At 40.8% G+C, this 11,342-nt stretch overlaps 2 protein-coding genes across 4 annotated transcripts; both read right to left on the reverse strand.

The window, feature by feature from the left end:
• Positions 1-10: 10 nt before the first annotated feature.
• On the reverse strand, positions 11-7,947 carry ggnbp2 (gametogenetin binding protein 2). Of its 2 annotated transcripts, none has more exons than XM_005800778.3 (13): positions 7,857-7,947; positions 6,926-7,046; positions 6,411-6,491; positions 5,473-5,726; positions 4,146-4,244; positions 3,789-3,902; positions 3,472-3,681; positions 2,251-2,425; positions 1,985-2,173; positions 1,606-1,897; positions 1,358-1,503; positions 1,058-1,270; positions 11-773 (listed from the first exon to the last, which is right to left on the reverse strand). In XM_005800778.3, the coding sequence occupies exons 2-13, from the start codon at positions 7,016-7,018 to the stop codon at positions 570-572; spliced, it is 2,070 nt and encodes a 689-aa protein (XP_005800835.1). In that variant the 5' UTR covers positions 7,019-7,046; positions 7,857-7,947; the 3' UTR covers positions 11-569. The 2 variants fall into 2 exon arrangements, with proteins under 2 accessions (XP_005800835.1, XP_023198622.1); XM_023342854.1 differs by having other exon boundaries at positions 1,600-1,897.
• Positions 7,948-8,656: 709 nt separating this feature from the next.
• On the reverse strand, positions 8,657-11,013 carry pigw (phosphatidylinositol glycan anchor biosynthesis class W). 2 transcript variants are annotated; one of them, XM_023341802.1, is made up of 2 exons: positions 10,932-11,013; positions 8,657-10,430 (listed from the first exon to the last, which is right to left on the reverse strand). In XM_023341802.1, the coding sequence occupies exon 2, from the start codon at positions 10,425-10,427 to the stop codon at positions 8,934-8,936; it is 1,494 nt and encodes a 497-aa protein (XP_023197570.1). In that variant the 5' UTR covers positions 10,428-10,430; positions 10,932-11,013; the 3' UTR covers positions 8,657-8,933. The 2 variants fall into 2 exon arrangements, with proteins under 2 accessions (XP_023197570.1, XP_005800836.1); XM_005800779.3 differs by having other exon boundaries at positions 10,893-11,003.
• Between the last annotated feature and the right edge of the window lie 329 nt (positions 11,014-11,342).

Here is an 11,342-nt window from a genome sequence, read left to right on the forward strand (position 1 = left end):
ACATTTATAATCCATATTAATAAATACTCTTTATTTAGTAAATTTTCCTTAACATTGCGCTCTTAACACACCCCAAATTTATTACAAATGGATGTTTATTCTCTGTAAAATTTTTATATTTATACTTCTGTACACATTTCATGGTGCAACCTGTAAGCGCTACACTGAAGTGTCACCATAAAGAAGAGAGAGAGAGAGAAAAAAATGGAAACAAAAATAAAAACAAGACGACTAAAATTCTTCCCTAATATCACAGCTTGCAAAACTTGATTTCTTATTCCACTGTGCTCTAACCCTGAAACCCTACACATGACCAACAATAAATAGCTAGGTTTGATCAAAGAGAACAACAAACATGTATGAATGTGGCAAATAGAGATGAACAACTGCATCAGTGTACAAGTGCAAAAGAATCAAAGATGTCAAGGAGAAAGAAAATTAATAACTCACGTTGATTTTAAAGAAATGACCCAACAAGACACAGAAGGATACATCTGAAATGTATCTTTTTATAACAACCTTGCAGCAGTGGTCACGAGTGCTTTTAAATTTTCCAAGGGATTATGATGTTACTTGACGCTGGTTGTGGCGAACCACTTTCCACAGACTCGCTTGCTCCGCTCAGTGGCACGGCAGTAGTTGGTGAATTTCTCCTTGAGGAGCTGTCGGTACTGGTGGCGGTTGCTGTAGAAGGACTGGTTCTGTTCCAGAAATGCCTGGATTTCGTCCTCCGTCAGACCGCTCTCTTCATCGGAAGTTACCTCGGAATCGTCCTGATCGAGGAAAAAAAAAGAACGAAAAGATGGTAATGTATGATATAAATCTTATGGAGTATTAGAACCACGCCAAAAAAATAAAGTCCGAATATTACGACTTCTTTCATATAATATGTCTTTATTCTTGTAATTGTATTTTTTTTATTTATATGGCCCTAATAATCCTGTTGTGCAATCTGAATAGTAGATTCATAACTAGTTCTTCTGATGTTAAGTATAAAGTTAACTACTACTTTTCTACTGATGATGATCATAACAGGGCAAAATAATAATAATCTTACCAGGAGTTCCACCAAACTTAAATTTGCCTTTGTAGGCCTCATGTGAAGGCTGAGGTTGCTTTGATGGACTGCCCATGGCGACCGTAGAGAAATGTTAGCGAGCTTGTCACCACATAAGGAGGAAAAAATGTCTTTGGTTCGACAAGTGTTTGCTGATGTCAGATTGTGGCCTGTGGCGTTCCCGTCCGACGTACAACCTTCGGTTTTTGGCTCCTGAGGGAACATTAGAGTTTTACCTTGAACATGTGGCTGAATACTCTGCATTCAACAAAATGGCATGTCCTCAGTTTGTCGCCTCACCTGATCATTGCAGCTCTTGCCCTTTTTCTTCTTCTTTTTACTCTTGCACTGACTGTTTTCCTCAGAGTGCGGCCAGCAGTCCACACAGCTGTCTGTCCCGTCCTCCTCTTTGTCTTCGACACAGTGGTGGACGTTTGGGTAATCCCCTTCAGAGGATAAGTAAGAGCAGACTGTGAGATCAGAGGGACAACATTTCGCATACAGGGTAAAATATCTGTGATGAATATCTGTGTGTGTTTAACCTGGACCTGCTTCGTGGTTGCACATGCCCTCAGAGCAGGCGACGTCGGAGCCTTCTCGTGATCCCATCTCGCTGCCCTCCATACTTGACGAGTAGCCGCAGTCGCTGCCATTACTGTTGTGGGACAAATCTGAGGACAATGTTGTGTCCCGAATGATTATACCTCGCTTGGTGTTATCTGAGCAGTTACAGGAGGCGTTTCTGCTGGTGGTCACTGTCTCTTCACACCCAGCCTCTTCCTCTTCCTCATCGTGGCTACCACAGGCCTTACAGCTGCCCTCAACTGAGTCAAAGGAACCCTGTGACACCAAAACAAAAACATTGAAATGCAGAACTGTCGGTTTATATTAAAGCCCATCAGCGCTGTGTGAACTCAGAATTTTCACCTCATCCAGGATTTTCTCCTTGTTCTCTGCCTCCTGTTCAGACATATCAAAACCACACTTGTTTTTGCGTCGGTTTTTCCGTTTCTGTCTCTTCTTCTCCAGTTTCAGTTCTTTGGCTCTCTCCTCCTCTGACAGTTCCTCCACAAACTGCTCGAGCCGACTGATGCCCTGCATCTTCTCCACTGCCATCTGGAGGTCAGAAAAACACTCGGTTAAACGCAGAGCGGCAAAACTCTGCGGCGTCCGCAGAAGTGAGCGAGGAATACCTCAAAGCTTTTCCGTAGTGCATCGATACCCAGATGGAACAATATCTGCCACGTCTGTTCCTCAGCTCGTAGTTTCTGCCAGAGTCTGTGCAGCCGCTCGTAGAGATGAATGCCCAGACAGGTCAGAACTTCCTCTTGTGCAATATCAATCGTTTTCGCGTGTCTCTCTCTGCGCCTTGGGGGGGGAAAACAGCACAAGCCAAAACAATATATATCAGCTAATTTCCTGAAACTCCTGAATACTTTAGTCCTGACAGGATTAAAGTATATCACACCTTTTACTTACTCATAATTAGGGGTGTAAACAAATAATCCATCAATTTCCAATTAATGCTGCATTAGTCTAAAATTAGTTCCAATTGATTAACACTTAGACCTTCTTTTAGTGTTGTAGTTTGGCCGCCACCCAGGAGAGGGCGTCGCTGGTCATCCTTAAGTGGAGCCAGTTGATACAAAACCAAAGATAAGTTGGTTGCATAAAAAATCCAATAAAAAACAAAAGAAGAAGAAGAAGAAAATCAAAGATGGCGGAGCCATATCGGAACGAGAAAGGAGAAGCGGTCCAAACAAAATCTCAACCAAAAGTTATTGATGTGCTATGAAGGCAAGGATTTGAAGACAGAAGCGGAGAGAAAAATGCAGAAAAATTGTAACATGATGGCAAAAAGAAAAGTTGATTTTTAAGGCTGCCGTGAGTTAACGCACTTCAAAGCATTCTTTGAAGAACAACTACAGATGGTGCTTCTGTGGGAACATCTCTGCGTTCATAGAAAATTAAGTGTTTCACACATTTTATACTTTTCATCTTTTATTTTTCTATCTAGCAACCTAAGAGCTACCTGTTTTGTTATATTTTATATATTTAAGGTTGATAACGTGTGAGAACCACAATTTTCAGTTTTTTCAGCCAGTATTTAATACAGCTGGCACAAAATAATGATAAAATTGTATGATTTTTAAATGATTTTAATTTAGATTATTATGAGAAATGTTGCCGTCTACATAAAGGAAAGAAGGTTGGAGCTCTTGATACAAGAGAAACTCAAGGTTTTAAAAAAAAAAAAGGTCACCTAATGATTAATGATTAATTTGATCGACAAATTAATCATTTGTCAATCAATAAGATCATCCAACTTTAGATTGACTCATAAATCGATAACTTGCATCCGCCAATCATACTGCATTCACCAAACGACAAACGCGAGCAGAACTCCAACTTACTCGTAGCCTCCTGAGAACTCAGGCTCTGCCCTGCCGAGTAAGTGAGCGATGAAGTCCGTTTCGCAGCACACGTGGATGTGCCGCTCATGGGGGCAACAACAGAGACCCTCATACAGAGCGGCGCAGTATCCCTTCTCCTCACTGGAGTCCACCTCTCCAACCAGGATGTTGTATGCTCTGATCACTTTATTCTTACAGTCTGTGCAAAACCTGTTGGAAGTCGAAGGCCAGTTGGTTTCTCTTCAATCACAAAACCACCGTTTTATGGCGGACGATTAAGTATTTGGTGAGTAAATGGTCTGGTAACGACGGAGTACCTGTGTTTCCGCAAGTACGTCTCCAGCGTCTCAAGTAGACAGGCACTGTCGATGAGGACCACCTCGTCCCTGCATTCTTGAGACATCAGCTCCCACACGTCCATCCAACTTCCCCTGCAGCATTTATAGCAGTGTTATAACATGTAATGCACAGCTCTGACAGCTACAAAGTAAAGTACACCCTCAGTATCCAAACCAAATATCTTAGCTGTTTGTTTTCGACTGAATTACCTATTTAAAATAATAAGAAAAACAACATTTTTGTAAATTGCTAGACATAATTACCGCATTCTTCATAAAAACAGAAGTGAGTAAAACTTCTAAAACTAAAAACGTGACAATAAGAAGATTACTTACCCCAGGGGTTTAGGTTTGTGAGTGTCTAAGGAGTGCAACTGGCAGCGCTTATTCTTTTTACTCTTTGGAATGGCGTCAATCATGTCATTTAACTTTGGCCTGCAAAAGAAAAAAAAAGAGAAAATACAACCGTTATAGTAATAATTGAACTTTTTCTACATTCTTTCAATATATTTATGACTTCATTGACTTTCTATGCAAAGCAGAAACAAACTGGTACATAATTGTGAACCTGAAGTGAAAAAACATGGTTCTCTTTATTTAAATATGTGGTAAGCATTTGTACTCAGTACTTCCTAGAATCACCTCATGTTGCAATGACAAACGCATCTCCGTTGGAATGCGTTTTTACCAGCTTTCCGACATCTTGTCGTCTTACACTTTCCTTGAAAACTAGCTCAATGCATTCACCAATCAAAGCTTAATGAAAGAGTGGCAATCCACCGTCTCAAGGAGACTCCATGGTCAAGTCAAAGAAAGTTAATTGGTTTGATGAGACCAAGATGGAGCTTTTTGGCCATCAAGAAAGACGCCATGTTTGGGATATACCAAACTCTGCACATCACAACAAAAACACCATCCGCACTGAGAAACATGTTCAGCATCCAGCTCAAGCTACACAGAAATTGTTTGACGACAACAAAGTTCTGGAGTGGCCTAGTCAAAGCCCAGACCTCTGTCTGATAGAGAATTTGTGGTAGGACCTGAAAAGAGCTGTTCCCAGCTGATCCCCAGGTAACCTGACAAACTTTGAACAGTTTTGCAACAAAGAATGGACAACTGCAGCGTCCAGATGTGAAGCCTGATAAAGACTTACCCACATAGACTCCATGCAGCCACAGGTGCATTTGCTAAATACGGACTTGAATGGGGCGAATATTTATGCAATGACTTATGTTATGCTAAACATTTTTATTTGTTATTTTGTAGAAATTAGCTTTCACTATGGCATTCAAGGATTTTTACAAAAAAAAAATTTTTTTGCCAAAAAAGCCAAATATTGCTGCTCAGGATTGACTTATAGAGGTAATAAAAGGGTAAAACATCCAAGGGGGTGAAATAAGTTTTATAGACACTGTTCCTAAACACTTGTATCTGCAGCAAAAGGCAATTCTATAGTTCTTAAAAAAACAAAAAACAAACACTTAAGCAAGGCCCTGTAATATCAGACCTATGCTTTTTAAGTCTAAATATACATGTTTTCTAACAGTTATTAAAAAATAATCAATGTCATCACAATAAAAATAAAGGGGAGAACAGTGAACATTGTGTTTTCTGCTGTACTACAATCAATGTAAAAATAAAGAGAAAAGATTTTTCCTCTCACCCATGGATGTAGAACAGGGTATAAAGCTTCTTCATGTCTGCCAAACAAGCCTTGGTGACAGTGAGCATGCCTTTGGGTTTCACTGTGAGGGGCTCCAGCGCTGGGTTCCCCGTCTCCACTGAGTGAGAAAAGAGGCGCTCCACACTTCGTCTACAGCCCACGCACGGCACCAGCTGGGATAGCGCGCTGTACACCTCGCTGGACGACACCATAAAGGCGATATTCAGGTCCTGCTGCTTCAGCTTGGAATAATACTATGGAAAAAATAAAATGATACCATGATCTATTTGTCCCCCACACTAAATCCTAGGGACGCAAAGATCCATTTTTCCTCACTTCCGATACCGATATCTAAGGTCTACTATCGGCCAATTCAATACAAAAAACCCGTCGCTGAATTAACTTATAACTTTTCTTTTTTCTAAACATAGACATAAATGTACTGAATTGCAAATTGATAATTGTATGCAAGTGTTGTATGTAGTCTTACATACAACAATAGTTTCACAAACTTGGTCAAACACGGAAAAAACAACACAACTTTAATTTGTTCAGTCAGCGCAATTAGCAGGAAAACAGCCAATGTACAATAAATAATAAAGAAACTGACAAAAATAAAAAGCTGACTACCTTGATCAAACGTAAAAAATAAACTGAAACAAACTTTCTTTCAAGTGGCTCAGAAGGTGCAATTAGAAATTATAATTATAATGTAAAAATAAAACATCACTCAAAGCACAGAATTAGACTTAATAGAGCTGCCCATTGTCACCGATACCCGATCTAGAATTTTTAATAATCGGGACAGATACATACATTAGCATCAGTTGAGTGCATCTTTACTTAATACACACAAATAACATCCTTTAGGCTTAGATTTTTGTGTGTGCATGTCTGCCAGATTAGAAGAAATTCTGTGACACAGTGTGTGAAATTACCTCAGAAAATTGCTTCCAATGAGCAATGACTATGTCAGTGCCTTCGGCGTCCATGAAACTGTCAGGAAACTCCATCACCATCTGACAACCATTAAAACACAACAGATAATGACGCATCAGAAACTCCACGGTCACGATTCACTCATACTGACAGAGGCACAAGTAAATATTTGGTATTCAGATCAGCAGTTTAGTTTCAGACTGTTCGTACTCAGGGTACGGCTGTGTCTTTGTGAAGAAAACAATCCGATCTTGGCTTTCCGACGTCAACATCCTTTCAAGCACTGCCTGACCATGTGTAAAAAAATTTTTAAAAAAAAAAGAATAAAAAAGAAACCGCAAAACTGAAACCAAACCCATTTATTTCAGAAAGTCAGGAAAAAATATTCATAGCTGTGTTGGGCAGAAACAATGCTGATTCAGCTCCATTTCTGCATGTACTTTACAGGGTGACTCATAAGGATCCATCTTCCTAATTGCTATTTTATGTGTTTTCTGTGATTATGAGGACCTACCGTGAGTGTGTCATTAATATACAGGGGAATCTGTCTCGCCAAAAACGGGTAATCCTCCTCGCCTTCCCTGCAAACTGCTACCAGCCGTGCCATGTCTTCTCTGCGCGGTAGATCAGCTCACCTGCAGGTCATACACACGTATAAAAGACAGAATGATGCGCAGGGAATGAGACAGAATGACTACATCAAACCCTGAGCACAAGCTCCACCAGGCTAATGCTACCCTACCTGCTGCAGATCATTGGGGGCTGACATAATCTTGGAACTAAGAATTTGTCTTTGGGGTTCTTAGTCACAGGAGTATGCATTAAAATATAAACAAAAATCACCAAACGTTACAAACTACTGTTATAGCCACTCCTAAAGTAGCTAGCATGGTTATCTTGACCCAGATTTGCCCTGCTAAGCTAGCGAACAACCTGGCAAAAGAAAGCTCTGGGGAATTTCTAAGTTTTTAGCTTTACAAAATGTATTTCTAGCATTGTACAGCTTACAAAGCCGCGTTTGGAACGTTCACCTGCATCTGTTGCCTTTTAAACAATTACCTACTGATTTCCAAGTTAGCCTGCTAGCTAACTGCACTTCACAATACAACTTCCGAAATCAAATTTGCCGTTCGGTTGAATTTGGGCGCGTTGTTGTTTATCAAATGGTGTCCCTTCCGCGATCAAAGCTAGGTTGGAGTATTATTCCAGCATGACTTCGCCCTGTCGGTGGTAGCAAACCTGGCTAACCTGCTTGTTAACATCGCTGCTCCACACGGCTAGCGTTAGCGGGCTAATCTAAGCTAATAGAAAGTTGGAACTATGAGTAGCTACTTAGCGACAACCGTGAGTTTCTTTAAAAATATGCCGACAATACTGACAACAGAATAGTGTCTTCGTAAAGAACAAATACGCATAGTTGAACTTTTTTAACAATTTCTACTTACCGTCGTCTGGAACTTATCTTGAAAATAAACAAGTGCGACAGTTAGTGAGCCTGGTGCGGTGGCGGAATCTTCATTACTGATTTCACCTTTGCCCCCCCCACTCTTCCCATACACTTGTACGTAACACGAATGAAGTGGTACGCGCTGCCTCCAGGGGGCGCAGGTGAGCAGAAAAACACCGGCCCGTTGATCAAAGAACAACTTCGATTTAATTTGTTGCCGAATTTTATTGCAAGATGTATTTTGACATTGTTGTGATTCATAGCCCTCTACTGTTTTTGCCAGTAAAAATATCATATACTAAGCGCAGTATTTAATTGTATATATCAAAAATGGCCAATAAAATGCTAATTATAAATCTATGAAAAAGCACAATTTTAACCTAAGATATTTTGTAGTTTCTCACCGGACATTTTCTACATTTTATCACATTACTACCAAAATCTTCAGTTTAAGTTTTCAGGGCATTTTTCTTCCGGCTTGTGGTGCAGAGTAGTGGAAAATGTCAAAAATGGAAGGAAAATGATAGTTTCCAAAAATTTTTAGAAAGAAAACATGATAAGTGTTAACCACTCTATATTTTGATACCCCTAAATAGAGTGTTACCATTGCCTTCCGAAGCCAGCTAATAAGCAAATAGACTCCACCTGAACAAAATTTATGTTCAGTATAAATACAGACATTTGTTAAAATATTAGTAAATAAACAGCTTTGCGGAGACCAAGGAACACACCAGACATGCAAATCTGTTTTGGAGATGTTTAAAGCTGGGTTAAGTATAAAAATATCCCAAACTTCAGTTATTGTTACATTTCAGGTTTATTTCGGTTCGTCCACAAAAGAACAGCAGCTATTTTTCTCACGAGGCTTTATTTTTGCAAGTCCCCCAAATAAACAAACACAAAACATTTAAGACAATATCACCATAAACAAGCACAAATACAAAACTAACTCCATACAGACAACACTTTCTTCCATCGTCAATGTTTGCCATTGTTCTGAATTTCAGTGCGAGTAACTCGAGCTTCAAATAAACTATGAAAAACAAACCCAAGCAAAATGGTGCGCATACAAACATTACCAGAATTTCATTGTAATTTCACAGATGTGCAAAACATATATAACAAGACAGTTCACAAGCATGTATGACAGTAAAACACACACTGAAAATGAGCTGCTACAGTTGAACGTGTCCACGACAGAGTTGGTCGCTCCGGTCATGACGTTGGAGAGCAGAAAAAACAGAAGCTGATTCCTGCTGACGGCCTGGATGAGGCAGAGTCTCTCCACTTCAACTCTGCTTCTGGAAACCGGAGAATCCGTCTTCTTCTCCAGAAAGTTCACGGACGACGGTAGGAAACGACAGGCGGACGCTCCTTTGGAGAACAGTATGACCATGTCGGCCAGACCTAGGCAAGACATGAAAAACAACGACTGAGCGACGCTCCAGATGACGAAGGGCAAATTCGCCGAGCGGCGAGAGACCGGCTCCACGAGTGTCTGACATGCGAACAAAGCGCCGTACGACAGCAAACTTCCTAGGGAGAGGGTGAAAAGCATCTTGAGGCAATCTTTGACTTGATGTCTTTGTTGCATCACGTAGAGTCCTATCTGAACTCCTGCTAGATAGATGGCAACATAGCCGGGTATGGAGAATATGCCCTCCTTGTTAGCGTGCACAAAATCCTTTCCTCTGTCTTTATTGTGCATCAGGAAGGTCTTTAGTTCGGATGTTTCCAGGGCGAACTGATAACACCCACTGATCAGAATGGCAAAGAGCCACGACAGTCCAGCTGGTAAAACAACCAAGAGAACAGAAGCTAGAACTCTGACGATGGCCAGCGTGAAGAAGAAGTTCCAGTGGATGCCATATTCCGTCACGTGCTCGTGATAGCCCGTCATTTTGATGCTCACCAGCCGCCCCACACCGAGAGCAAGCAGAGGCCAGACAGACAGGATCTGCTTTGCAACATGGCTCATCTTGGATCCCGTGACTTCCCTCCTCCGTGCCTCAGGACTGACAAGTGCATTTGCAAAAACAAACGCCCCGACTCCAAAGTCCATAACTCCTGTCCCGTAGGTCTCTGTCTTCGCATATCGCCTCGGAAAGACGCTGAAGTCAACGGCGAGGATGCTGATGGCTGTTTTCACGTTTACAAATACTCTGAAGAGAGTCACAAAGGGGACCTGGTGGAACTGAACGCTGCACTGAAGAAAGTTGCTGACAATCTTTTGTGGCTGCAGAGCAGAGGATTGTAAGCTGGAACGATAGATGTAGCAGAGCACGCAAGCTAAAATAAAAGTTAGGCACACGATGACCTGCAGAAGAACATCGCTGAGAATTGTGCATGATAATACGAGGGGAAGGACGAGCAGAGAAAAATCAAGGAGTAGATGGGAAATCAGTGGAAGTGGTAGCGGTAGAGTCCCTTTGGCCTGGTAGTAGAGGACTAAGATGAACGCTCGGTGGATCAGACAAACTGGAGCGAGAAACGATCCAAGAATCACCTCTCCCAAACTGGTCCCGTTGAGATTACTCACAAACGCCTCCTTTACTTCCTTTTGATCCATAACCTGCAAACATTTAAACACAAGCAGTTTATATTACAGGACGCAAGGGGCAGTGTATCCAGAAAACATCCAGACTTTATTGAAACCGTCAAGGAACTATCCTTTCATGATCTTTCACTACACATCCCTCAGAGAACCTTAGATATAGTCAGAAAGGGATCCTGAAATATTATAGAAATTGATGCAGTACATGAAACCACACAGTGTCGCCTGCTAAGATGATCAGTTCATATCTTAATTTGCTGATTTAGACTTCTCTGTACACAAACCTTAGCTTTTTCGCTAAGAAACATACGCAAAGAGCAGTCAGTGCGTAAGTTTTCACGTTTAAAATAGGCGCAAATAGTGCTCTGCTCCCTAAAGCAGCGTCCTACATGCAAGCGACAACAGTCAACAAAATTATTAGTTTCATGGTTTTTTTTGGAAACGTCAGAAACAGCAAGGTGTCTATTAACCAGCACTTACCACGACTTCGTCTGTTAAAGACGGAAGATGAGTAAATACCTGTTTAACAGCATTATTATTTTTGCTGGCTGTGCAGAACCTGTTCAGTGATGGCACGTTCACTCACTTCCGTGTTCGCGACCCGTGATGCATTCAAGAACACCGAGTTTTCTGGCACTTCTTGAAGTGTTAAATTTTTACTGCCGTAAAAGAAAGTTAAACGCATTTCCCTTCCTTACAATTTCATAAAATATACAAAAATTTATATTAAAACTAAAATAATACTCTAAGCAACCTACTTGTACACAGTAAGTCCCGTGGAAGACTTTATATATGGAAAATAAAATAAAAAAAGTCACGCTGTGGAAGTTTAAAAGGCCTTCTTTGTATGCTAAAATTAAAATACAGCTCCAAACTGAACCCGTATTCAATTAGAGGGATAATATATGTATGAAGTTGTACAGCATTCAG

Source organism: Xiphophorus maculatus, chromosome 11 (assembly GCF_002775205.1).
Source record: "Xiphophorus maculatus strain JP 163 A chromosome 11, X_maculatus-5.0-male, whole genome shotgun sequence".
NCBI classification, from domain to species: domain Eukaryota; kingdom Metazoa; phylum Chordata; class Actinopteri; order Cyprinodontiformes; family Poeciliidae; genus Xiphophorus; species Xiphophorus maculatus.

What these genes read in the sequence shown, in the direction of transcription:
- ggnbp2 (XM_023342854.1), bottom strand. Translation starts at nt 7,018, where the DNA reads ATGGCACGGCTGGTAGCAGTTTGCAGGGAAGGCGAGGAGGATTACCCG. An exon ending in ACGTACTTGCGGAAACACAG is followed by an intron (nt 3,682 to 3,788) that starts GTACTCCGTCGT and finishes GACTTCCAACAG; the next exon opens with GTTTTGCACAGACTGTAAGA. An exon ending in GCAAGAGCTGCAATGATCAG is followed by an intron (nt 1,271 to 1,357) that starts GTGAGGCGACAA and finishes ATGTTCCCTCAG; the next exon opens with GAGCCAAAAACCGAAGGTTG.
- pigw (XM_023341802.1), bottom strand. Translation starts at nt 10,427, where the DNA reads ATGGATCAAAAGGAAGTAAAGGAGGCGTTTGTGAGTAATCTCAACGGG.